The sequence below is a fragment of the Gymnogyps californianus genome, chromosome 1 (genome assembly GCF_018139145.2).
Source record: "Gymnogyps californianus isolate 813 chromosome 1, ASM1813914v2, whole genome shotgun sequence".
NCBI lineage: Eukaryota > Metazoa > Chordata > Aves > Accipitriformes > Cathartidae > Gymnogyps > Gymnogyps californianus.
The window spans coordinates 194740227-194766587 of NC_059471.1; the positions used below are offsets into that span (position 1 = coordinate 194740227).

The 26361-nt window shown below is 42.6% G+C and overlaps 1 protein-coding gene across 1 annotated transcript; it reads right to left on the reverse strand.

Moving 5' to 3' along the window:
* Nucleotides 1-7358: 7358 nt before the first annotated feature.
* On the reverse strand, nt 7359-20069 carry GPR37 (G protein-coupled receptor 37). The gene is made up of 2 exons (XM_050914203.1): nt 19365-20069; nt 7359-8193 (listed from the first exon to the last, which is right to left on the reverse strand). Exons 1-2 carry the CDS (start codon nt 20067-20069, stop codon nt 7375-7377), a joined length of 1524 nt encoding a protein of 507 aa, XP_050770160.1. The 3' UTR covers nt 7359-7374.
* Between the last annotated feature and the right edge of the window lie 6292 nt (nt 20070-26361).

Sequence of the window (26361 nt, forward strand, 5' to 3'; positions counted from 1 at the left end):
AGGTGAAAATAAAGACTCAGTAGAGAATCACTATATGAAATAAAGGTACCTGAGCCAGCATTATCTCATGTAGCAACCTCCTGTGTCTTGGCAAGGGGACAGTGCTGTTGTATGTTGGCACGGCCTCATGATTCGCATGTAGGTAAGCCAGTTTTAAGTCAGAAATTCACACTGTAGTGCTGATACTCTGGCCGCAGGTCTCATACAGATTGATGAGATTTCTTTTTAGTTCTGCTAGCTTAAAGAAAGAAAGACTGCAGCTTCCTTATTTGTAAATACTTTCCACAGGGAGAAGGACTGTTCACCGTTAAGTTTTCCAGTGGATAGATTGTGCAAAATGAATGAGACTTACTTACAAGCTCAATTTAAAAGAATTGATCATCAGAAAAACAAAAGGATTTTCCTTTGCTCAGGGGAGAGTTAGTAAATGGAATAAGACATTGAAAGGACTGATAAGAACAGCCAGCAGAAATTGTTTCAAAATAGAGGAAGGAAAGAATTTAGAAGAAAAAATGTGAAGTATAACTGCTGGCTACAGTTACAGATGGGATACCTTCTTTCTTAAGCTTTTGTGTTCCCTGTACAACACTAAAAACACTAAATAGATTTTTCTTCTAGCACACATATTTATATTAAACCAAATTGGAAGCACATCTTACGGAAGAATTTAGTTCTCTGGTACAATAGCTAACAGGCTAAAATCTATTTCTTCACTTAAATAGTTGTATTGTTTTCAGTAAGGATTATCACATGCATATCCAGCTGCGATTAGATCATTTTATTCCAGACTATATGTATTCTGGAGTCCCTTGTGACAGTTATGAAATTCAACCACAAGCTATTGTTGAACTGTATGTATCTCCTATCTCTTTAAAAAGATTAGGCTGGCAAGACCATAATTATTAAAAAATGTACTTCTCACTTTACATTACCATTCCAGCCTTCAAAGTTTATTAAAATCTAATCTCTTCAAGATCAAGTTAGTCATGACCATGTTGCTAATGTGAGTATTTTGGCTTCCTTTCTCAAAGAACAATGGGCTAAATTCACTGTGATTATAAATGAAGACGCTTGATGTAAGCTAAGGATGGAATTTCTCTAACTAGACAAAAGAATGAGTGCTTGTGGGTTTTTTGCATTTTGTTTCAGAAAAAAAAAATTAACTTTGTAATCACATAAAAATAAAGGATAAAAAATAAAAAGCCAGGAAGCAAAATAAAAGCTTTAGATCTACCACCCTAATTAATAATGCTACCACTAGCACTTCTATTAAATGCTCTAAACTGAGAGTTCTGTAACTCTGACAGGCCAGATTTCTAGTTGAAGAAACCCAACCCCCCCCCCCCCCCATATTTTAGTCGGGATAATAATGTCTTTTACTTTTCAGCAATAAGAAGCTGTGATGCAAAACTAAAGCTACAGTGCACAAGGACAGAAATCTTCGACCTCATCCTTGAAAGAGGCTGAGACAGCTCCAGGCATATGGATCCTGGCACTCCAGGTGACAAGACACAGGGAATGTGTCACCAGTAGGAGACACAGCACTGGCTCTCAGTGCTGTCATGGACATGTTGAAAGTGCCAGGGAGTCTTTGTCCCAACTTCTACTGCCTGAAAACCAAAAACTGAACCTACCAAACTGTATTACAGGGAAAGCAAGTAGCCTGGATTTCAGGCGTTAAATGCAGTACATGGTTAAATACAGCTCTCCTCCCAGTTGTTTGATGAACCTTTAGACCTCAACATGAGTCAGTGTTTCTATAGCAGACATGCCTGGGTGTCCTGGAGCGTCTCAGTTCATGTCTTTTTCATTGTGTCTTATCCACTACAAAACATACCCAGCTTTTGAAAATTTGACATGTGCTAAGCATAGGTGTTAAATGACTCCATCAAATAAAAAACAGTAGTGAAAAAATACAGTTCCTGAAGCATGAGACAGTGTATGTAGGATACCATTTAATTTTAATGATTCACATCATCTGCTCACATTGACTTTGGCTGAGCTTTTCAGGGAAAAAGAAAGGTTGGAAAGAAGAAAAGGAAAAAAAGAAAGGTGTCATCACAGAAAATGCCTGGTATAACTCCTAATCACATTTCTCAGTGCTATTAGGAAAATGGACCTTACTTGTCACTTATTGTATTTCCAGCCTGCAAAAGAAGAAGGATATTCTCAGGATGAAGACATAAGAAGTTAGGACATGGAAGATCTACTTCAAGATCCCAGTTTGCCTTTGTAATCTGGGCAAATCATTAGGTCTATGTTCTTATGGAGCTGAGATGAGCCAGCTTCCTGCAGGCAGTTCGCTTCATAGGTTCTCCCCTCCAGAATAAAGGTAATACACAACCTCATCTGTACGTGTTATAACCTTCTTGAGGCAGAGGGATTGCAGCCTAGAGACTCAAAGGTGTGTATGTGGGCATCTGCCCAGCATTGCTGCCACACTGCCTGCAAAATATCCTTATCTGAAGAAAGACCCTCAGAAACCAACAGGTAAAGGAGGAAGAGCTGGGCGAGAGAGAAGTGCAGATGAGCAAGGCATCAGATTTCCTTCTGCTTAAGCTCACCCACTGTGACTACTCTCCCGTTAGTCACTTGAAATGGACAATTTGCTCAGGTAGCTGGGGAGTTCCCCATCCAGGAGACACAGAAGTCCACAACTTTCTACCACAGAAGAACCAATAAGGCCATGGGTAGCATATGCATTCCAAAACAGGCTTGGGTTCAAATGTCTGGGTTAGTGCAGGCACTTGAAAACTGCTCATTTCTCACCTGAGCACTTTACCAACCAACCTGCAAGCTACTATTGAGTCACGGTTTGTCCACTTCTCTGACAGTAGCTGTTCCACTTAGAAACATTCCATGGACCAGAGAGTGAACAAAATATATTGTTTCTACAGCACAGTGGCTTAAGTCAGCGGTGTTGGTACTGAGGCTGAAGTCTCTACTTCAATATTTAATTACCAAAAAAAGTTGGAACAACTCCAACAGGAGAGGAAAAAACCTTTTCATCAGCATATCTATTACCACAGCAGTTATGCCTTTCTGATGGGATGTTGACCCACCAAATTCAGGTCTCAGCTACAAATTAAGCAGAGCAGGACTTTGAATCTAGCTCTTCCATCCTAGAAATAACAGAACCTAAGTTTTTGATTCATCAGAACATGCACAAACATATATATATGCTGATGCTACTGTGCTAAGTCTGTATCTACTGGCAGTCTGCAGCCACCTTAGATGTGCTCTCCATAAACACACAAGACTGGGTCTAGCTAAAGAGACAGACTCATTTTGAGCAGGTTTTGCCTTCAGTCTTAATTCCAACACAGTAACAAGGGGATGAATTAAGTGTTTTGGGAGTTTTGTTAATGTCACCTGGCAAAAAAAGCCCAGAAGCAGCTCAGTGATGTATCTGAGAACATCAACAGCAGTTAGTTAGGCACCCATAGGGCAAGTTGCATGTATATGTACTGTGCCTAAGACAATGGCTTACAGGTCCTAGGAAAGGTTTTGAATACTCTTGTTTAATGAATTTGGAGAAGCTACTCAAGAGTTTCAAGAGCAACTCACATTTCATAGAATCTAGTTTGCCTCAAAGTGCCATGAGCACAATATGACAGTCTCACCATGTAGCCTAACATCATACAATTTCTTACGAAGAAATGTAGGACAACATGCTTGGAAACCTCTACATTGTCTCTAGGAGCCATTCCCAGAGCTGCTGGAGCAGCAGCTGTGGAAGCTTACATCTGGGTCCCAATGACAGAACAGGAGCTGAGCAAGTCATTAAGGTCATTTAAGGGCAGGAGTTATTTAAGGTTGGATGCAGGAATTTATCTTGGAAGGGGTAAAATAAGAGATTTCTTCTAACTGAGCAGTACTTTTCAATAATTTACCATTTGTACTTTGGCCTGCACAAAGATCATATTTTTGACACAGGTCATGAAACATGCTCTCATTGAAGAAACTCATACTAGAGTTTTATGGTTTTTAATTTCTTAACGGGACCAGGGCTAGGACGATAAGTGTTAATGTACTAAAGTTTTACATACCTGAGAGGTATAAGGCTTTCCTACCTCACAATCTGATTTTCCATTCCATCAATCTTCTTTTATGTTGATCACCATGCTCTGCATGTTTCTCTATTTTATGTAAAAGAATTAAATCCTTGCCATAAACATTTCCAAATCTTCATTCATCAGTCCATTAAATGCCCTCTTGTTAATAGAAAAATGTCTTACAGAACTGGATTCAAAATAGACAGAAATGGCTTCTAAGAATATTAAAGAAAGTAAGAAAAGCAAACACCAGGAAAATTTCAAGAGTTCAGAGCATCAGTCCCAAAAGTAGGAAGAAAAGTAATGCAGTACCCTAGCTTTAACAAAAGGAATCATTTATCATGACACTTAAATGCATTAACAAGCCACGCCTGCATCAGAATAGCTGTAACAATGCAAACCTGCTAATGTGGGATTAGTTTAACCAATTTAGAGAACAAATTAGAATAAAAGGGTGTCTTGCATGTCCAATTGCTATGGACGTCCAGGGCAGGGGGGAGAAATAGCTGTGAAAAATGCTCTTTCAGCAGCAGAAAAGGCAAGGTTACACTGGGTACAAAGAAGCCCCACTGAATACAAGGCTGGAGAACGCTCTACCGCACAAGCAGGAGGATGTATTTCCAAACACAGCATTATTGATCTTCAAATTCTACCTTCTCCAATGACTTGTTAAATCTCTTTTTTGCTGATTATTTTGCCCCCAGTAGGATTACCACACACATATTGTAGAAATGTTTCAACGGAGAAGCAAACTGCACCACTCTGGAACACAGAGCATTTAACCTGGCAGCGAGCAGCAGTCCTTAGAAGAGCTTACACATAGCCACTGCAGACTCGAAAGCCGGAAGCACCTAACATTCAAGGCAATGGGGACTTTGCCTGCCCGGGTGCAGTCTTGCACCTAAATTAGCGAAATGTGATCATTTAATATTCCCAAGTAATTTCTCTATTTCCTTTTTTTAAAAAAAAGTGCTTCCTCCCATTCTGCTGTTCTTTTCTCAGGTCCTTGAGCCACTGCTCATGCTGTGACTGAAAAGGCAGCTGAGAGAAACAATTCAGCAAGGAACAAAAAGGGAGGTTATATTCCCATTCTTTATAAATATTGGCACCTAAAAAATAATAGTACAAATCAAAATGCAGAGATGGGAATATGTATTTGAGGACACACAGGCACCACAGTGAGGAGATTTTTTTTTTTATCTTTTCTCTTTAATCCCTTTCATAGTTTATTGAATGTAATCAAGCAATGTGAAGTCAATGAAGGGTTTATAAAGAAGCGACAGTTCTCCTGTCTTCAGAAGTGATTGACCATGTTACAAAAGGATTTTAAAAACTTAGGTAATTTAGCAAGTCCTAAACAGAAACAACTGTTTAAATTTAGGCCTGTGCTTAAAGTAGATTCCTTTGCTAGGGCCCAATGTCTGATTCAAAAGTCAGAAAAAGAACTCAAGTGCATATATATTCGGATTCATATTCAGATTAATTAATTTCAACTGCTTTTCAGTTGAAATTGTTATAGGTTAAAACGATGAAGAAAAAGAAGAAATACTGCTTGCCCAAGCAGATACAAAGATTAAACACATTAAGTCCAGAATCTACAAATAAATAGACTCCTTTCCAGAAGTTACAGCAAGTTCTTTAACATATTTAGAGGCAGGTATCAAGAAGTAAGACTACATCAGTTACAATCACTGTTAATTTCAAAGGACAAATGCATGTGATATTACTTCTGCACATACTATTGCAATTGTATTACATATTTAATTAGTAGTAAAATATAAGCCAATTAGAACGCATTCAGTTCCTTAGCATGTGTCTACACGTGTCTTCAGCCCGCTGCCCAGCGTAAATATGAGCCAGCTTGCTTGCCAAGAACAGCCTGTCTACTTCAGCCAAGAAGTGGAGCAAATAAGCTCTGCTGGTACAGATAGGTACTCTCCAGTCTCCAACCTGGCTTGCTTATAACAACTTTAGATTTTACTGTATCGCACTGTTGCTGGCAGTGTTGACGTACCCTCATTTTAATAACTCTGCAGACAGCAAGAAGCCATCAGCAAAACACACTGTGGTTCTCAAAAACAGCTTCAGAGCTGTGAGCTGCTAGTGAATAGCAGTCTCTGTGAGAGCAGCAAGATTTATAATCAGTATACAGAGCCTCCATGATTAATATTCATGCTACGTATCCCAGAATAAACAGGAGATGCCAGTCTGATCCAAAGCCCTCTGAAATTGATGGAAACCTTTCCATTGACTGCAGTGGGCTCTGGGTCAAGCCCCAAGCGTCCAAGTGTGTTTATACCTTTTAAAAAAGAAGGAATTCACTCTCCACATGTTTCAGTCCCTCACATTTATTGTCAGAAAACCTCTGGCAAAAGAATGCCTTCCTCTGCAATGGGACTCTCACTGAAGCCAGTAGGAGCTATACATACAGAGACTGAGGACATAATCTCAATGTAAAACCAATAACAAATTGGAAAGAAACTTGACTTTGAAACCACACAAGACAAAATTTAGTGAGAAAGCAAATATTTCTTCGTAAGAAGTACAAAATAACTCAGGTTTTGTATACCTGCAGGTTAAGAAGGAATTTTTCAATGAGGCACATGGAACTTTTGTAATATACATTAAAAAAACCACTCATGTAAATCTAATACCATTATAACCATCTTCCTTAAACACTGTAATTATAGCCTCCAAGGGTAAGTACATGAACGGTAAATTAAATATGGCCATTTAAATTATTTTATGCAAAGATTTTTTTTACTTATTAAAGGAATTTACTACTACTTGTAGGTGTCCTTGTTAAATGCAGATTGACAATGAAATTAAAGAATAAAACCTCATTTATTTTTATGCTACTTTATAGATTTTCTGAAGTCCAAGTCCTCTCACAATAGTGTACAGTAATTGGATTAAAACTACCTTCAAATACTTTCCACCACATCTTTTACATGAAACATCTTGCAAAACCCACAATGTCTATATAATAATTTTACAGTGATTATCAAAAAAATACTATGGAATTAAATAAAAGTGGATTGATATGGATTCTCCTTCCCAAACAATCAAATCCTAGCACCATACAAAATATCATGATTTAAAACTGAATGCTGGCTCTCCTTCTCTCTCTTTCTTTCATTTTAATAACCAAACAAATTATTTTCCAAAGCACGACTGTTAATATGCAGATTGGCTTCCAGAGTAGTTTTCAATAATCATTTTTTTTCTTGCATTTTGCTTCAAGAAGAAAAATATGAAGTAAAAAAAAAAAAAAAAAAGAAAAAGGAAAAAGATACAGGAAATAAAGTCCTAAGGTCAATTAACAGTGAGTCCCCACGGAGGCAAAAGTAGACATTTCGCGACGGATGGTACTGAAAGGGGAGAGCTCCAGTTCTGTGGTGTACTCATTGTCATTGTCATCACTTGTCACTGTTGAAGACTTCTGGATGCATTCATCACAGCAGCAACAGCAACACTCCATAAAGGCCCGGCTGAAAGGTTTACAGAGGCAGAAAAGGAGAACTGGGGTAACACAGGACTTAAAGAACAAAAGGAACTGACTAATGAGATGGAGGAGGTCCATAGTCTGCTGAGAGACCCCTGTGGACATGTAGGCAGTCACAATGTTGCAAATGTTTTCAGGAATGATGCAAAACCCATATAAAATGGTCAAAGCCACCACTGTGCAGTTCATCTGACTTTCCAGCTGAATTTGTCGCTTGTTGCCCCTTGTGCAAGCCTTTTCCGCCCTCCTGATCTTCCTCGCTGTTACCAGGGAGCAGGTAATAGTGAAAAGGGTAGGCAAACAAAAATAGCAGCCGAAGTACCACCAGAGTCTCGCCCCATCATAAGTGAGAGCTAACACGTAGATGGTGTCGGGTAGCGCGGTGGATATCTTCACCACGCACCGCTCCCCCGGCGGGCTGCCGCTGTATTCGGGGTCCTCCTTTGCCAGCTGGCGCAGCACAACCTCCGGCAGGGCCAGCAGCAGCGCGCCCACCCAGATGACGGCCAGCTTGGCCGTCGTCGAGGTGCAGTTTTCGATCATCTCGTAATACATCTGCACGTTGGTGGCGGCACGAAATCGGTCGATGCAGAGGGCGCAGAGTGTGAATGTGGTGACTCCGAGAGAGGCTACCTGGGAAGGAGAAAAGGGAATGTAAGTTAATACAGCTGCTGTCGGGGGGGGGCGGGGGAGGATAAAAGGAAAAAGAAAAAAGGACGGCTACAAGGGTACAGTTCATTATTCAGTGGAGAGTGGGAAAACTTCATCTCCTTCAAAAGTCCCCTGTTGATGGCAGTCTTCTTAGAGACAGAAGATGAAGGCTGGAACTCACTCGGGCTAAAGAGGGAATTAATTTCTTGTACATTGGATGAAGGCTCTTACCATTGAGCTGTTCTCTGGAAGAGGTTTATACTCTTTCATAGTTAAAGAGAGCCCAATTTGTGTTCTGAAACACCAGTCAAGTCTAGCCCCTTGACTGACAAAGGCAAAGGAAAATCTAGTTTAGAGGTATCACTGGAGGAGACAGTTAAGCACCATGGTGCTGAGCACCATCAAAAGAAGCATCACAGACAGAACTTAGCTTCCAGTGTTTGCTGAACTATCATCCAGCATGCATCCCAAAGAGTACATCCTTCTGGTTTTCTGCCTACAAATATTTATTTCAGCTTGGTGTCATCCTCTCCTGGAGGCCCATGCAAACATCTGTGCAACACTGAGTGGAAAAAAGATTGAGGAACTGGCCAATATGTAAAACTAAACCCCTTCCCCCTCCCCATTTTTCTAAGGAGTGTTTTTCAGAAAGATCAGTTCCACCACAGGGATTGGAATTTAAGTCCAAAGGGGAGAGATGGGAGAGTCTTCCTTCAGCAGAAGTATGAACTTATGCCCACATCACATGTTCATCAAGCATGATCATAACATCAAAACCTTCCATATCTACAAAATTTAGGAACCCTGCGGATTGGGCATCTACTGAACGGAGTAGGGTCCAACAAATGTTTTTGTGGACTTACGCTTTTAAGTGAAATTTTGATGGGATGTAGGCACGTAAAGTCATCCTGTACTGTGAGTTCAAAGAGACTGTATCTGAAATCTTCAGACTTCCAGAGCCTGTGCAAAACTGACCTTCACTATAATAGATAGGTTTTAATAATCTATCTATCTTCAACATTTCATTTAGAAAAAATTCACAGGAAAATCTAGGCTTAATTTCATAGGAAACATCCTGTGGGAGAGCGTACTGCAGGCCAGGAGAAATGGCAGAAGTTTCGTTGTTCAAATGATTTAAAGACGGATTGGACAGAGCTCTCAATTATATATTGTAAGGAGCAAGTACAGAGCAATGTATATGTTCTCTAGCCTTAATAACCATCATTCTATGCATGAATTGAAATCTTGTACTGTCATGAAACATAATTTCCTATCATTTTATCCTGTTTATAATTAAATTTCCTAAAAAGAAATTTGCAAGAAGACTATATACATTTTGGCCTAATCCTATTTCCAATAAATTCAACTTCAGTTCAAATTCAAAGCAGAACTCCCATTAACTTCAATTGGAGAAAGATTAGGTGCCCTGCTGCATTCTAATTCATTTATTTTGTTGGGTTTGCATGCTTGTGTTATGCCGAAAACGTGTTGATGCAGAAGAAAAGAAACTGTTAAATAATATTCCTAATAAATATAAAGAACGCTTACTTTTATCATGAATAAACCACGTGTCTGTGCAATTAACTGGGAAATCTAGGGTAATATTAGGCAGTTCACTATAACTTTGCTTACCCAAATTTGATGTGCAATGATATATTTAAATTTCGTATAGGTAAATTTAAAAAAATACTTTCTGATTTCCACCATAATTTTGAAATATTCCTGTTTATGCATCTCTTGTAAAAAGTTCTGCAAAGATAGATAGTACAATTATGCACAATTATATAAATGTATCATTAATTTTGGCCTTCAATATTTAATGGCCACATCAGATTGCTAAAATTGAATATCACTGAAAAATATTAGGCATTTGGGATTAGAACTGTCAGGCATTGGCTTAGTTGGAGAATTCTTTGAAGCAGCTTCCTAAAAGATGGAATGAGTAAGATGCAATCTCTTACTAATTAACTTGCAGGAATATTTAATGATGACAAAGGAGTATTGTAAACACTTTTAATAGGCAAACCTATTGATTTAGGAAGTTAAACTGTCTGACAAAAGTCAAAGAAAGCTTGGTAAATACAGCAAAAAATAAAAAAAAACGAAGAAAAATTACAGTTACAGGGAAATCTTAATGAACACTGATAAACTTAGCAAATGAAAGATAATTTTCATGTATCACTGCTGAGAGTCAGATTTTTAAATTCAAGACTAGTGACTTTGTTTCCAAAACATTTAAATGTGTGTGCAGTCTTCAAATTCCTTAGAGTGAGAGCAAAACCTTTAGCCAGAACATTGAACATGAATAACAAAAGGGTCAGGACTCAGCTCTCTACAATTACGGGAGACAGGGAAATAACCGAGATTCAGGAATGAATAGTAATTGAAATAAAAATCAGCAGAACAGAAGAAAATATGAGGTTTTGTACATTAATATTTTCCCTCTCAGCTCTTATGCGAGCCTCTCCCCCCGCCCCCAATGCACACGCTTTTAATGCTTTAGCATTTCATTGCAAACAGGCTGTTATACAGTGGCTAAGACATTAAAACTCTGCAGCTGTTAAGGCTGGACTAATGAAAGAAGACATGCCTACCACGAACAAACATAACCTACGGGGTTCCTGTCACATTAATTGACCAGCAACTTGGAGGTTTAAGACAGTGAAACAGAGCAAGAGGAAACGACTAACAGTGGAAGTTGGCTTTGAAAACTCTCCCATGGATTTACTGATGAAACAAGCTAAACAAAGCTAGTGTTTCCCTGGACAGGCAACGGTTGCCTATTTTCTGTAGATTAACGGAGTTAGTGATGCCATGGAAAAGCTTGCAAAAACCAAACAAACACGCCCAAGCAGATGAAGAGGGATTCACTCCAGCTGACTTGCTTAAAGGCAGTATACCAATTTAAGGGTCTGATTACTTACCCCACAGTGCAGACTATGAGTAATAGCCAGCAAAATCAATGGGTGCTGCTCACAACCTATGATGTGGGCGAGAACTGGGACGTACATTCTGCATGTTCACACAATTTCAGTTTAGGGGTGTTTCTTCATACCAGTCATACTAATAATTAGGGTTAAGATGAAAACATGGAAGAAGCCAGAGAAGTTTCCTTTTTAATCTGTTACATTGCCCTGAAATAACCACAGAACAAAGATAATTCATTTGATGGGGAGTAGGTAAAGGACAAATTAACAAATCCTAAAGTGGTGCGAAGCTGCATGGAGTTTAATGGTGCTCTTCTTGTTGTAACAGCTGAGTTTCTGATATGCTGATATGCTGTTGCAGTCTTAATTCCAACACCCTGGCAGGAAATGAGGCAAGGCAAGGGCAAGTCAGGCTCAGTAGTTTTTGATCATCACTTAGTTATCTGATTTATTTCCATATGGTCCCTATGAAGATTCTCCTTCAGTCTCTAGACATTCAGGATGACACCAGTTTACACCTTTCTCTTACTAGATGATATCAGAAAAGTCCCCAAGTTTCTAACTAAATGACCACCGATCTGCTTTGAGGAGGTGGTGAAGTAACCCCTGCTTTGAGGAGGTGCCCACACTATTCGGGCAGAGAACCGCTGGTGAAGGGATTACCAGCTACAGCATACACACACAAAAGAAGACATTATTGTTACAAGAGAGCCTCTTAATACTGTTGCTCCTTTAAAAGCATTGACAGGGATGTTAGTGGGCACCGTGATGCTCCTTCAAGACACTGCATAAACCTTTGGTCATTAGCTCACCAGCTGTTAGTCAACTGTGTCAAAACTCATTTGCGGAACTGAGGCCAGAGAGAACAACAGTAAACTCATTAAATGCTCAACTTAATTGCATCAGTTCTCCTCTCCGTCCTTCCAACATACCCATTCCCCTTTCACGAACTTTAACAATTACCAAAATGTTCCCAGGCCTTCCCTGGCCTGTCCTACTTCTTCTCCTGGCTGTGGTCCCACAGCTTTTGGCCCTAGCCTCCAGGAGCAGAGCCTCTGGCTGACCAGGGAAGCAGTGCAGATGTAGTACGGTGAGCAATGCCAGTGGAAATAAGACTCTGAATTCTCTCTCCCTAATATCTGCTTGACTAGATGAAGGTAATGAAAACAAAACCAGAAACGAGATCAGAAAAGGTGACTTGGGTGAAAAGGTCAACGAAGACCAAATTCTGTGAGTGAATATAAGAGAGAGGTTGGGTCACTCAGTTCAGTAAGATGAAGACCAAGAAGTGATATTGCTGCTACCTAAAATAAGTCTATCTTGAGATACAAAAGTTACTTAAGCCGAAGGACAGTGAATATAACAGAATGGGAATCAACCAGCCATAAGCAAAAGTCGAGGCTGGAAATGAGAGGGACCACTAATCATCTCAGGCATCATGTTCTCGAGCACGCCTTCTGATGGAGAAGTGAGGGAAAACAATGTAGACTGAGTTTATACGGAACAAGATAAAATAAAGGAGTTATAGGAAGTGGCTGCTTCTACCAGGTGAAGCTGGATTTTCTAAGACAGAATATATTTTATGTTGATAACACAGAGTTTCTTAAACCACATGGCACTCTTCCTTCCTTTGTTACAAGGCAGGATGGGTATTCAAAACATTTTCCCATTGTAATAGGAAAGCTGAGCTACAGAAAAGGTTGATGACTACTAGCCATCTCTGAGCTCTCAGTGACACCCTGTAGATTCTTTATATCCATTCCTGTTATATCATATAAATGACTAATTTTTTCCCCCAAGCCATTATAGTCTATCATCTTATTATGGCTGTTCTATATCCCCATCAAACTTCACAGCTTTAGAGCATGTTAATGCAACATATCATGGCAGCTCTTGCAGACTTGTCAGTTTTGCATAAGATAAATAAACAAAATGAGTACAGACTGCCATACTTTTTTTATACTACTCTACACTTACAGTACAGAGTCCAGCAATAAGACTGGACTACCGCAAAATAAAAGGTCATCCCATTGCAAACAATTATTTAATTGTTTAAGTTTATCTAGATTTCTGGTTTCTGTTCTTTCAATTAAAAAAACCAAAAAAACCCCAAAAACCCAAGAACGACAGTCATTACTATGAAAGAACAAAAATAAATAAATATATCTCTATATTTCTTACATGAAGTGCTATTAGACATTAATGGCTTTATGCTTTAAAATAGGTAAGGGTCACTCAGTTAAAACACTACTGTGGTGTGGCAGAAGTAATTCAGTAGCTAAGGAGTACTGGGGCCAGGGTACCCCTCTGACATTAGCAATTAGCTTAAGCATCCTGGATGAAAATCTGCATCACCTTAATTATCTAAAAGACAAGACGGTAATTCTGGAAACTACTATCATGGAGATGTCCTACACACGTGGAACAACGGGTACAATACGGTTGTTTCCTTTGTAGTACTACCAACATTCACATCAGGGAGACATAGAGCACATGTGCTTTGTGTGTTTCTTTTCCTTCTGTATATCCTAAGAGTATCAGTGTTCAGAATCAGAATCCATTTCCAGGAGCTGCTCTTGAATTCTGTTGGAAGCGAAAGCCAACCAGACCGTCAGAGCACTGGAAATACTCAATAGTGCACCACATGCTTATCCAGAGGGTTGGAAAAATCGCAAAACACAAAAGGATGTAATTTTTGTTCATTTTCCTGTTTGCAGTCTACCATGCCACCATGTAAGTAAATTTAATTGACTTTTTTTTTTTTTTTAAGAAAGAAATGAGTGCCATTCTCCACTGACAATCAAATTCTCATCATGCTACACAAGGGACTCCTGCACTAATTCTTAATATTAACAACATGGAACTGCTGCTAAAAATCTGCCGCCTCCTCCTCCTTTGCAGGAAAAATCCTGTCAAATGGAGAAATGACATCCCAGTGCTCAGAGTAGAGTCAATGGTGCCGGCATAGCAGATGCTGCCTTCTTCTCTCCACACATATGTAACTTAAATATTACTGACCCAATTTGAAACCTAATCGGACACAAATTCATTTTCATGCTAAAATGCCACATGCAAAGTTTAAGCCAAAAGCAAATTTTTATGGACAACTTATAAGCCCCTAAGGACAGGGTGTGCAGAGGAAAGAAAGATTGACAGAACAGCCAACATGGCAGCTACTATCATCACGCCATTAATACCTGAAGGGCAGAGATATATTAACACTTCTCTTTTAAATAATTATTTATGGCGTGATAAGTGCTGAAGATATTCTGCTCGGTAAAAGACACATGTAGCCATCACCCTAGAAAACTCTCAGTATGAAGCTTTGAAACAGCAAACCTCTCTGAGGATCTTTGTCTATGACCCAGAGGGCTTACTGGAGGTTCAGGAGCCTAGCTCTGACTAGAGTCAAAGAAGAGACATAAAGAAGATGCCGCACAACAAAAGACACAGAAAAGACAGATAATACACAGCTTTTATAAACTCCCATAAAAAATGTATTTGCTTCCCTAAAGTGAAATTTAAAATAAGGATCTCTTCTGACAGCTTTGGAACAGGCAGAGAACGGCCCCTTTCTTTGTGCCTCTCGCTTGCCTCTCCCAAGTAAAGAGAAAGGGGAAAAAGCCTCACCTCAAACTGCCCTGGAGGGTCAGCTCCAGGGAAAGAGAGTAATCCGTATTCCAGGCCAAATCAATCCTTATGCTTTCCACTAAGAATACTAATTGTGATAGCTTTCCTGAGCTGGAAGTTACCCACCAGAAATAGGAGTGATGCCACAAATTGATTTCAGAGGCATGAGATCGGAAGGGCATCAAATTTCAGAGGCTTTCACTGTCAGCCTGCTCCAGAGTTCAGCCAGTCTCATACGCATGATATGGTCCAGATGAGGACACCAAAAACTTTGTCTTTCTCTTCTTTGTGGGGCGTATGAGAAAGGCAGAGGGGCTCCTGTTTATTAGCACTGAGTGCAAGGCTGTGTACCATCACCGGCCTCGCCAACTTCTTGCTCTGTGCTGGACTGCACAGGACAGTAAATCAGCCTATGCAAACCCTCATTCTAGACCGTTCCCCAATGCTAAATCCTTACTCCGCTGTAAGTAGCTTGTCTCAATCTGCCAGCATAGAAAGCAATGCCTACTTCCAACAACCCCCCGCAAACTCATGAAGCTTCTAGCATAACCTCCAAGAGCAGAACGCACACAACTCAAGCAAGCTTCCTTTTAAAGCCTAAAAGATAGTTTCTAGTCCTAGTTGACACAATCCATTTGTCATCTTGAGCAAGCTGCTCTGGCCTTCAACAATTTACTCAATCTCTTCACTATTGGCTTCCAGCATTAAAATAAAAAATAAAAATGTTGCTTCACAGAACTGTTACATTTAACAGCTATGAAATATTTAGAAGCACAGTAAAATTACTGATTTTGTCTACACATTTCTTTCTATTAAGGCCTAGCATAAATCTATAAGCAGGGAAACTGGAACTATATTGTTCTGTACTCCTTTTTTTTTTTCTTCCCCTAGTCCTTTTGCTGAAAAGACTGCGTGTGCTTAAACAAAAAGAAAAGGGTTCCACATTGGCAGGGCTTGTGGAACAGGAATTAGCCAAAGACATTGTCTTTGTATTGTTGTGTACCCTGTATCTCCTGATTCTGAGCAATACTGAGAAAAGTATGCGGAAGACAACATAAACACAGTGTGCAGGTAAACACTTCAGACATGCATGTCTAAAGCTAGACTTCCGAACCATCTGCAGAAAAGTGGCAAAATTTTAAGAACTGTTGAGCAGAGGATTAAAACTGCAAAGGAGAAGCACATCTCCACACATCCTTATGGGCAGAGTAGCTGTGCCAGTTGTTCTAATCCCCTTCTCAATTCCCTCTCAGTGCATTCAGAACTGCTCCTCCAGGACAGTGCCATCATCAGGGTCAAGTGAAGTTCTTGGTGGAGATAATTTCATCCACTTCTACTAACAACCTGTCTTTCTAGCTTTGTTCTTGTGAGAAGCACAGAAGAATTAATTTACTCAGTTTCTTCCTCAGTTGCATGCACAGCATTCCTTACGCAAGCATAGCCAGGACATAGTTTTAAAAGGTAGTTAGAAGTGACCAAACTGTGATACAATACATGGCTGAAATGACTGCTTAATGTACTTGGTCACAGCCAATCTTTATTAGGTATGGGAAAACTGCCCTTTAAATTAAATACTGTGGAGACCTTACACTGCCGGAAGCTCAACATTTACCTATACAAATGTGCTTGAAGATATCATAAAACGTTTTCCGCAGACTGTGTGCATATGTGTTATCACTGGCAACAGATGCTTTGTTGAAATTCTGCACAATACCCATTAAACAGCACAAATAAAGAACAGTTGGTCACAAGAGGCTAAACTAAGAAAACTCAAGGTTCCTCACTGGGATCACTTGAAACCTTCAAGCACAATACAAAGCATGCTTGAGTTACGTTAAAATGCTGTGATCACCATATCACTTGCTCTGGATAATCAGACATCCCGTTCCCTAGTTCTGAAAGTACAAGGTGGTATGACAGAGGGCTCAGTCCAGTAAGGGTCGTTGATGCTTGGAAGTGAGATATTTCTGGATCTACAACTCTGGGTGAGACACGTAGCTCCCTAAACAGCATATGAGGAGAACTGGCATGCAAAAAAAGAGATGCAAGGCACGGAACAAAGAGACACTTAAAAGAACCAAACGCTGGGCTAACTTACAGAAAACACAGACAACAGCTTAAAATTTGTCCATCTTCAGGAAGATGCTTCTATTTGTATTCCATGAAGGTCTGGAAACCTCTCCTGAAGACAGCTGTCTCCAGCTTTCCTCTCAAGGAGCTAAGAGAAAACTTCATCCTTCTCCCATTGTGTGAGAAGGGGATAAGCCTGCCCAGGTGAGCTACAACAAGGGAGAAGACAGTGTTGTTCAGCCGTCAGATGAGGGCACTGCTGTGAACAATCCTTGACAGAGCGTGGAGCAGCAGCCGCTCACGGGGCAGATTTCATGACATGCTCCACATCTGCATTGCTCCTGGTGGTGTCAGCACGGCTGTATAACACCTGAGAGGTTTGAACAACACTTGGAAAGTGGCAAAACTTTGCTCTAACTCCCTCCTCCATCTCAGCAGGGTCAAATCGTGATTTCCAGGACAGAGTCCTCCTCGCCAAACTCGAGACAAGCTGTGGAGAGGCACAATCCACTAGTGGTGCTCAATATCCGCCACTCATGGATACACTTTACAAAGGAGAGGGAAAGCCAGTCTTTTACTTACTGCTCCCAGGGTGATGAATACACTTTACATACATGAGTATTATATTTAACGACTACTGAATGAAAAATATGCCATTCTGGGAGCAACACAGAACCCCAAGGCTGTATCTTTTTAGATCTGTACCTTAGATATAAATTAATTAAATTTCCTCAGGGACAAGGAGAATGTTTCACTTCTAGACCCCAGTAATAATTAAGCCTAAGACAGGCACCATGCTACCGGTCCATCATGACTGGACTGGTGCCAGTTCTTCAACTCTAGATATCTGCAGAGCTTTAAAGTGAAAAAATAGGGTGTTGTTAAAGTATAAAGGGGGGATAGCAGCAGCTGAACGTTTTTCAGGATTATGGTTTTGAATTTCAGCAACTACATTTCAGATAAGCTACTTTCAGTCTGACAAACTCTTTAGTGCCCAAAGCTGCACAGCATAAGCAACCAATTTTGAAGAACAGCATGGCCATGCAAATCATTTCAATTACTGATCTTTAATTAGAATCAGCATTACGAAGAATCATTTCTTTTTTGTATGTGGATGCACCAAAAAAAGGTTAGGAAGCGTGAAATGTCACTACAGGGAAGTCCTGAAAACCCTTAAACTACACTAGCTACTTTAATTGAAATGGTTACACTTCAACTGAAACAGTACTACTTATTTTACTGGTTAACACAGTAGCCCCGGAACCCAATTCAGAAATTTTAAAAGCTCCTAGTACTATCAGTTTCTCAACAAATACATATTTACTCCTTCACGTCTTCTTAAGTGCAAATCAATTAAGTGTACTCTGAGTTTTTCAAATGTAGTGGTATACTACTGGCCTTGAATTCATCTAAGCGTAGTACAGCTCCACCCTTTGTCCAATACCACCAGTAATAAAGCGTATCACATACGAAAGAAGCAATGGCAATTTAGTGGCTACACACACCATACATCTTTATAAACACTTTCTTAAAAATATCAGTTGACAGTTAATTATGTATTACTGTGTACCAATGTGCTGTTGAAACTGATATTCTGTGCATTAAGAACAAGTTGGGTTTTTTTCCTTTTCTTAATATCTCATTCTTAGGACAAGAGAATCAACAGTTATTTCCTCAGCTTTCAGTTACAGAATAATATTGAACATAAGGTTTTGGAAATGCAGCAGAGCCAGCCAGAATTACGGGCTACCACCCTACCAACAAACCTCAGTGTTCAGTTCCAGTAAACAAATAAAGCGGACAACCTAAATGCTGCCGGCAGGACTCCGGCCAGCTGGCTGAGAGCTTCTTTGACAGAGCCTCTGAACAACTGCCAAGAAGCTGCGATTTAAATGGAGCTGGGGTCATTTTTTATAGAAAGATAAGCCACATAAGTAAGTGTGAGATTTGAACGCCATAGTATAAATTAAGAGCACATACATCCCATTGACGGTCCTTTTTCCAATCACCTTCTTACAGCCTATCCCCAGTCACTCCATCCGCTTGCCTGACTCGCTTCACTTTAGGAAAACAACAAACATAAACCAAAAAACTTGAAATCTAATTCTGAGAGGATTTTTCGCCTTTCAGGATCACAAGGAGCAAGGAAAGTTTGGCAGAACTCGCGCGAGTGGAAGGAAGAGCTAGACGCGCTCAGTCTGAGGCTACCGAAATCCCGATGCTGCTGGACCTCACGCGGCCAGAACCTCCTCCTGTCACCGCGGGGCCGGGCCGGGGCCCCGCTCTGCCCCAGGAGTGCCCGGGAGACCCGGACCACGCCGCACCTGCAGGTCCCCGGGCCGGCAGCAATGAACGCGGGCAGCGCCGGCCCCGAACGTAGCTAAGGCCGGCGGCGGCGAAGCGACGGGAGGGGTGCCCGGGGGCCCGCATCCCCGCGGGTGGGCGGGCGGGCGGGCGGCGCGGCCGGGCCGCCCGTGGGCTGCGCGGAGGCGCACGGGCCCGCGCATCCCTACCCACCGCCATTACCTCGATGTACGGGACGATTTTGCAGGAGAAGTCTTCTAGGAGCCACTTCTTGGTGAGCTCCTGGAAGATGACCAGCGGCAGGCAGAAGAAGACGATGAGGAAGTCCCAGAAGGCCAGGTTGGCCAGCAGGGAGTTGGAGATGCTCCGCATGTAGTAGTTGTGGCAGACGATGCACATCACTGCCATGTTGCCCATGATGCCGATGCCGAAGATCACCACGGAGAGGCACATGACGGCGTAGGCGCCGTACGACTCCTCGGTCAGCGGGTAGAAGGGGTTACGGAGGCGGGCGCGGCGCCCCGTGGCGTTGCCGCGGCCCCCAGCGCTGCCCTCGCCGCCGGCCGAGCCGTTCAGGGGCAGCCAGCGGGGACCGCCCGCCGCGCCCCTCCCCGCCGCCGCGCCGGCTCCGCGCTCGCTGCTCCGCGCCCGCCGCCGCCCGGCGCCCGCCGCCCCGCGGGGCGCGCAGCTACCGCCCGGCCCCGCCGCTCCGCCGGGCGCGGCGTCGGCCCCGCGAGGGAGGGCTCCGCGCCCGGGGAGAGCCGCGGCCGCCCGCCGGCCCGGGGCGAGGGGCGTCGGGGCTGGCAGCCAGCGGGCGCGCTGCGGGGGCGCCGGCAGCCCGGCGGCCGCGGCGGGGGCCAGGGCGCAGGCAGCCCAGGCGCCCAGCACCTGGCAGAGCAGGGCGAGGGGAGCGCGGAGGGGCTGCATGGCCGGGAGGCGGCGGGGCTCGCCCGCTCCCCTTCAGAGGCGGCGCCGCCCTGCTCGGCGGGGCTGGGAGCGGGAGACATGCCCGCCCGGCTCCCGGGGACAGCCTGCCTCGCCGGGGCGGGGGCAGCCGCGACGCCGTCGCCGCCGGAGCGCGGCTGCCGCTGCCGCCGGGGTCCGCCGCGGGAAGCGGCCGGCGCTGGGGGCGCGGCGAGCGGAGCAGCGGGGAGGCTCTTCTTGCCGTCTCCCGGGGCAGACCCGGAAAGTTGTGTCACCGTCTCAGACGCGCCGAGTTAATGTAGCAAGTGCAGCGCCGGGAGGACCCCCCCTCCGGCGCTCCGCCCTTTCTCGGGACCGCTGCCTCCTCGCCAGCAGTCGCACCGGCCTCGTGCTGCCTATTTACATCCTCCCGCCGCTGCGGGCAGTTGGTGGCTTTATTGGTGAGGAGAGGTCCCTTGTGGAAAACACCTCCCCTCTCCGGATAATCGCAAGCACTAATTCCTCCTCTCCAACAACCTCGGAGAAAACAGGTTGCTGCGCGCAGCTTAAGGTGTTTAAGAGCTTTGCAAAACTCTTGCCGGGATTAATCAAATCACCGCGCCGCCTAAGCGCTCGCACCGCGGCGGACAGCGGCGAGAACAGCCGGGGCGGCAAAGTTGCTGCCGGCGCCGGGCGGGCGCAGCCCCGGGACCGACCCCTCGGGGCTGCCCCTGCCCCAGCGAGCGGCGCGGGCAGCAGGAGAAGCGGGGCGGCAGCCGCGGCCGCCCGGGCAGGCAGGAGCTGGTCTGCGGCGGGCTCCGCTCCGCTCCCGGCTCCGGCCCCGCTCAGCCCGGTACGGCTCCGCTCGGCTCGGCTCCGCCGCGGCTCCCGGCGGCGCGCCGGGGAGGGGGGCGAGCAGCGCGGCGGCCCGCAGTGCGCAAGCGCCGCCCGGCGGCGCTGCGGGGCCGGTCCGCAGCCCGGCCGAGGCCGAGGCGCCGCCCGCCCGCCGGGGGAGCGGGGCGGCGGGGCGAGGGGAGAGCGCGGGGGCCAGGGGAGCCCGGGCCTTCCCGCCCGCCTCCCGCCGGGGATGCGCCGGCAGAAGCCGCTTCCCCGCTGCCGGCGCCCTCGCAGCCCGGGGCCCGCCGCCCCCGGGCGTCTCTGCAGCCTGCCGGCTCTCCCCACGCTGGTGCCAGCGCCCCGGTCTCAGGGTCTGGCTGCCTGCCTCGGCTCGCAGGTGGCAGCGGGGCCCGGGGGAGCGATAGGCGAGCGAAGCGCCTCGCTCCGGTACGGGGAGTCGCGCACCCCGGCACGAATCCCGGGCGATGGGAACAGAGGGTGAGAGGTGATGGGGGAAGCTGTCGGCGTCTGGGGGGAAGACGAGCCCGTGAGGGCACCTTGCTGTAGGGGGCAGAGGGCACAGCTGGAGGGAGAAAGGGGTGTTCCCATATGGGGGCGCAAAATGAAGCATAAGGGTGCCGCTGAAGGAGGTGGTGTTCAAAACGTCACCCCCGCAGCTGAACAGCATCGGAAGCGTCTCCACGTATTTTCAGCGCCTGGAGAGGCAGGTCCACGTTTCTTTCCTGTTTTGAACATTTGTGTATGGTTTTGTTTCCTGGCTTTGTACAGTCAGGTAAATTTCACAGTTCTTTCTCCTTGTTTCTCTGATTTTTATTTAATTCAGGTGACTTCTTAGCTTGCCAAAGTTGGATACAATAAATATTTCACTGTAAGTAGCCTTAAGGATTCTCTATTGCCCTTGTTTCCATTTTTAAGAGTGTTAGTGTAGCTTATTCCCAACAGGTTTGAAAGTTTTAAAGTTTTCACTTAAAGCAGTTTGAGAAGCATTCTTTCCCCCCCTCAAACTTAATCCATTTGATGTAAAGATCAGAAATTTAGCCAAAGCTACTAGAGCTCCCCATTTTAGGGACTGAAGTCAGGACTGTGAATCTAATAGTCCTGTAAATTCTTTTCTTGCGGGCCAGTTTTTGCAGTCTTGAGTTCCCAAGTACACGGGATGTGCTGGCAGGTTGGGGCCCCATCTTTTTTGTATTAATGATCAATAAAGAAAACCATGTAAATCTACAGTAATAGGAAATACACATCACATACACACATAAAACCAATCTATCATCAGCTGCAATAACAGAGACAAGATTAGTACCACTTTTTCTCAATGGCGTTGAATCAAGCTGTAGTGTTGAAAGGATCCTTTCGTATGAATTGTTAATTATTGTTTATATGTAAAAATGCAGCTGCACAAATTCACCTAGCTGGCGGAAAGGTAGGCTTTCTATGAAGGTACTCAGTAGGCTGACCTTGCTGTCAACAGAGAGAGAAAAGTGGCTTCCTGAGGTCATTTATCTGATATTAATGTCCAGCATGTGTGATATAAATTGCTGTCTGGAGGTGCTGCTCGCACACATCTACCCGAGGAGCTTAGAAAATTATTTTGGATTAAAAATGTGACCTTTCAATGGCTAAAACTAGTGAGTCCTGTCCCATTCAAATCTAGGTGTAGTGCCATTCCCCTGGCTGTGATGGTTACCCAGAAAACACACAAAGAGGACAAACGGAAAGCTTTTCCTTTTCCTGAAGCTGTTCTCTCACACATGTAGATGAGGTGTGATTCTGGGAACCTTAAGGTGTTTCTAAGCTTATGAGAACAAGTGTAATAAGTTAGGCACTGCTGTGTTGAATGTCCCTTAATATAAGTCAAGCCATTTTATTCTTCTTCTTCCTCAGCAATGTAAGTGTCATCTCATGGAGTTAAATGATCAAGCTAATTTTATGACTTCCTAATAAATAGTAAGTTTTATCTAATAAAGATATCTATGAATGAAAAACCCCAACAAAACCTCCCAGGAAGAAGAGAATGGTAAATATATTTTACCTTTTTTTTCCTTATATTTTTCTCCCATTTGTTTCTTCTGAGCTCAGCTGGTGTATAAAAGGAGTTAATGATGATAATGAGCTTACATTTACTGCGCCTTTCTTCCTGAAGAGTCCCAAAGGGCATTACAAACAGATATGATAAATTCACTGCTTGTTCTTAAAGGATACCGAGGAATATTGCTTCTGGCTTTTATATGGAAGGAGCAGACAGCCGTTAGCAGACATGTTGCCCTTCTGCATACTTCTGCAAGAGATATGGGTCACAAAGAAGAAGGTTAAGCAGTGTTTGGTTTACGTCACTGATCCTTTAATGGTGAGATCAGAAACGAGTCGTGCATAGGTTTTCCAGTGTCAGCGTTCCACCTGCTCTATAATAGAGAAAATTGATTTCTAAACACAAAAAGGTCTCATAAATTATTATTCTCTGCTTACATTTTGTCACATTTCTCTTACTTCATTAAGTATTTGGCTTGTAACAAAGAACAGCACATGCAAAAAAATTGGATTTTGTAGCTTGTAGCCATATAACCACCCTGCCTGGAATGGAGGAGCTTGTTGTATTTATATAGGCATGATGGAAGTGTTCTTCTGGGCTTTTGTCTTGCTAAAACATTTACATCAAAGGGAATCAGAGGAATGATATTTCCTAGAGGTTTCTTATCTCATTGGGACATAGTTTTGTGTAGAGTTAGGTATATCTGCACCTCACCATAATTACCTAATTCTGCCAGTCTAAAAAGGCCCTCTTTTGTTGGCTTTAAAAACAGTTAATTTGCCATCACGATAGTCCCCTGTTTACTATTGCTGCCCTGTTAGATGCTGGAAGTTAGTGTCTGAAGGTTGCGTTTTCCCAGTTTCTTTGGTCTCAAATATTTCATTGAAATTTTGCTGCAGTCCATATAATTTCTCAGGTTTTTTTTTTTTTTTTGAGAGGAGGGGTTGTTGGTTTTTTTTTTTTGAGGGGGTGGTGCGTATGTCCTGTGTCTTTCAAATAATGGTACTTCTTATGATAAGATCTTCCTTTAGGATAAAGCTCCTACTCTTATATTCTGATACAGCCTCCAGTTCATTCAGGCTTTCACAGCTCATAGTGTGCTTCTCTTCTAAAGGAGTTGTACATGTTTTGACAGTCTTTCTACCAATTCATGCATCAGCCTAGAAATAGTCTCACAAACCACAAGCAATTTATATTTATAACACATTAAAAAAAAAAAAAAGGCATTTTTCTCTCTTAGATGAGGGAACTAAAATTCAGAGATGTTTTTGCAGCCAAAATCTATAAAAGGAAAACCAATAAACATGTTCCTACATGAAAAGAAAATAAAATTATGAAATTTGAAAGGTTTCCAAATACATTAATTCTTTTTTGTTGGTGTTCTATGACATTTCAACTATGATAAAGAAATCAATAGGCTTTCAATGCCTGCAGTGTGGGTTTTTTGACATCTCCAATATTCATTATCTGAGTAAGTGGTACTCTTAGCCTGAACATGTTACTGTGTTGCAGCAAGAAGGGATTATTGCTCTCCTTTTTACTTCTCCTCAGGGTTCATATTCAACAGTTCGTCAATGAAGAAGAAAAAGAGTTTATTTCCCAAAATAACTTCTGTTCTTTTTTGGTTTTAAACTATGGTGTGCTCAGCTACCTTACACCCCACTCTCCTTCCTCGTTTAGGCAAATAGGACAACTTTTTTCCTATAGAAAAAAGACTGATTTGTTTACACTGTCTTCTTACATCTCACTGGGTTTTGATGTGTATTACCTTGTCGTAAAAATCTGAGTTCAGAGAGAACATAATTTCTGTGATGTGGTGTCATTGAGTTTTTTATTTCAGACAGACCAAAATCCCCTAATCAATGGAAGGACTTTTGTTGTTGAATTCAGTTGCTTATATGGCTGGGTCAGGCTCTGTAATAATAAATAAATGTTGAAAAGTTTGAAATTGAAATTCAAAATGGAATTCAAAGTTTAATGATAATATTGGGAATTTCTTGTAATTACTATTCTGATTCTGCCTTTATTGACGTCCGTTAGGAAAGCTTATGATGGCTCCTGAGTATAGATTGCTATTCCTGTCTAGTTACACATTTTAAATTGTAATACTTTGTCTTTTAACCTTTCTCTTTTGCCGAAGTTTGTGTTGTATTTTAAAGGGTAAGCATCAGTGCTCATATCACATAGTCCAAATAGATTTGTTGTTTAAGTTATACTTGTTTTGAAAGATAAGTACCAGCAACCCTTCTATTACTATTAGTAATAAAAAGACAGGTGACCTATATTACATGGAAAACTAAAATGTGGTTGATACTTGCATTGCTGCTTTTCTGTGCTATTTTATCCAAAAGGCAGAACGATACATAGACTATCTAACAACATCGATCGTTGGAGAGAGAAGTCATCAATTCTTTTTTTAAGGTGAATTACTTGGGGAATAAGTTATATTTATATAATGTGGAGCTGTGGGAAAGAGTATCTATTATTAGTGAGTATCCTTGATAGACCATAGATTAAGACAATGAGGGTGAAGCTGCGTGAGTCATGTCCATCCACATCAAATCATTCTATTTCGGTCTCTCATGTTAGCATCATCCCTTTTACCTGTGATCATCTTCACAAGTTGCTGTGCAGAATGTGCTCAAACAGATAAAAGGTCTCAATAATCTACAATACTAGAGGTGAGATGCAAAGACTTTTTTTTTTCTCTGCCTGGCTGTGAAATTCCGATCAGGGAAAAAAATGATAAAACCTTTCTGTTTTAAAAGTTTATCCAAGATTTTCACTCTGTAATCAGTAAGAAATGTAGAAGGGCAATAAGAGTCTTATGGACACAGGTTAAACCTTTACAGACTTTTAAAATGGTAGTTGGTGTCAGCTTTCAACCTAATATTGATTTTTCTAAAGTGTCCACCGTGATGAAATTCTTTTGATCATTGCATTTCAGAGAATTCTTACTTTTTTTTTGTTTGGTTGTTCTTTGGGGTTTTTTTTGTTTGTTTTTTTGCTAGCTGCTTTATGCAAAATATTTTTTCCTATATTTACCAGATTCCTTTTACTTTCCCCATGCAGAAAAATGGCCATTGTCCTTCTCACTTTCTTGATCTCCAAGTTTGACTATTTCAACTCATTTGGATTGGAGCCATAAACCCTAAAAAGCACAAACTAGTATTCAGAGCTTCAAGTCAGATTGCCCTTGTGATACAGATAATCACCAGGAACATTGCTCCAGTTAGTCACTACTTGTCCTAGTTTAATTTAATGCCCTAGTTTATTTAATGCAAAACTGAAGTTCAAAGGAAATTAAGACCTGAACTGTGGTGACTTCTAAGTTGTGGTCCATGAACTAAGGAAGATCTGTGAGGCCACAGCAAAGGTTTCACAGCTGGTGTAGAGAGCCTGATGGAAGAATGAAAGTTCCACCATTTC

What these genes read in the sequence shown, in the direction of transcription:
- GPR37 (XM_050914203.1), bottom strand. Translation starts at nt 20,069, where the DNA reads ATGCAGCCCCTCCGCGCTCCCCTCGCCCTGCTCTGCCAGGTGCTGGGC. An exon ending in AAATCGTCCCGTACATCGAG is followed by an intron (nt 8,194 to 19,364) that starts GTAATGGCGGTG and finishes TCTCCTTCCCAG; the next exon opens with GTAGCCTCTCTCGGAGTCAC.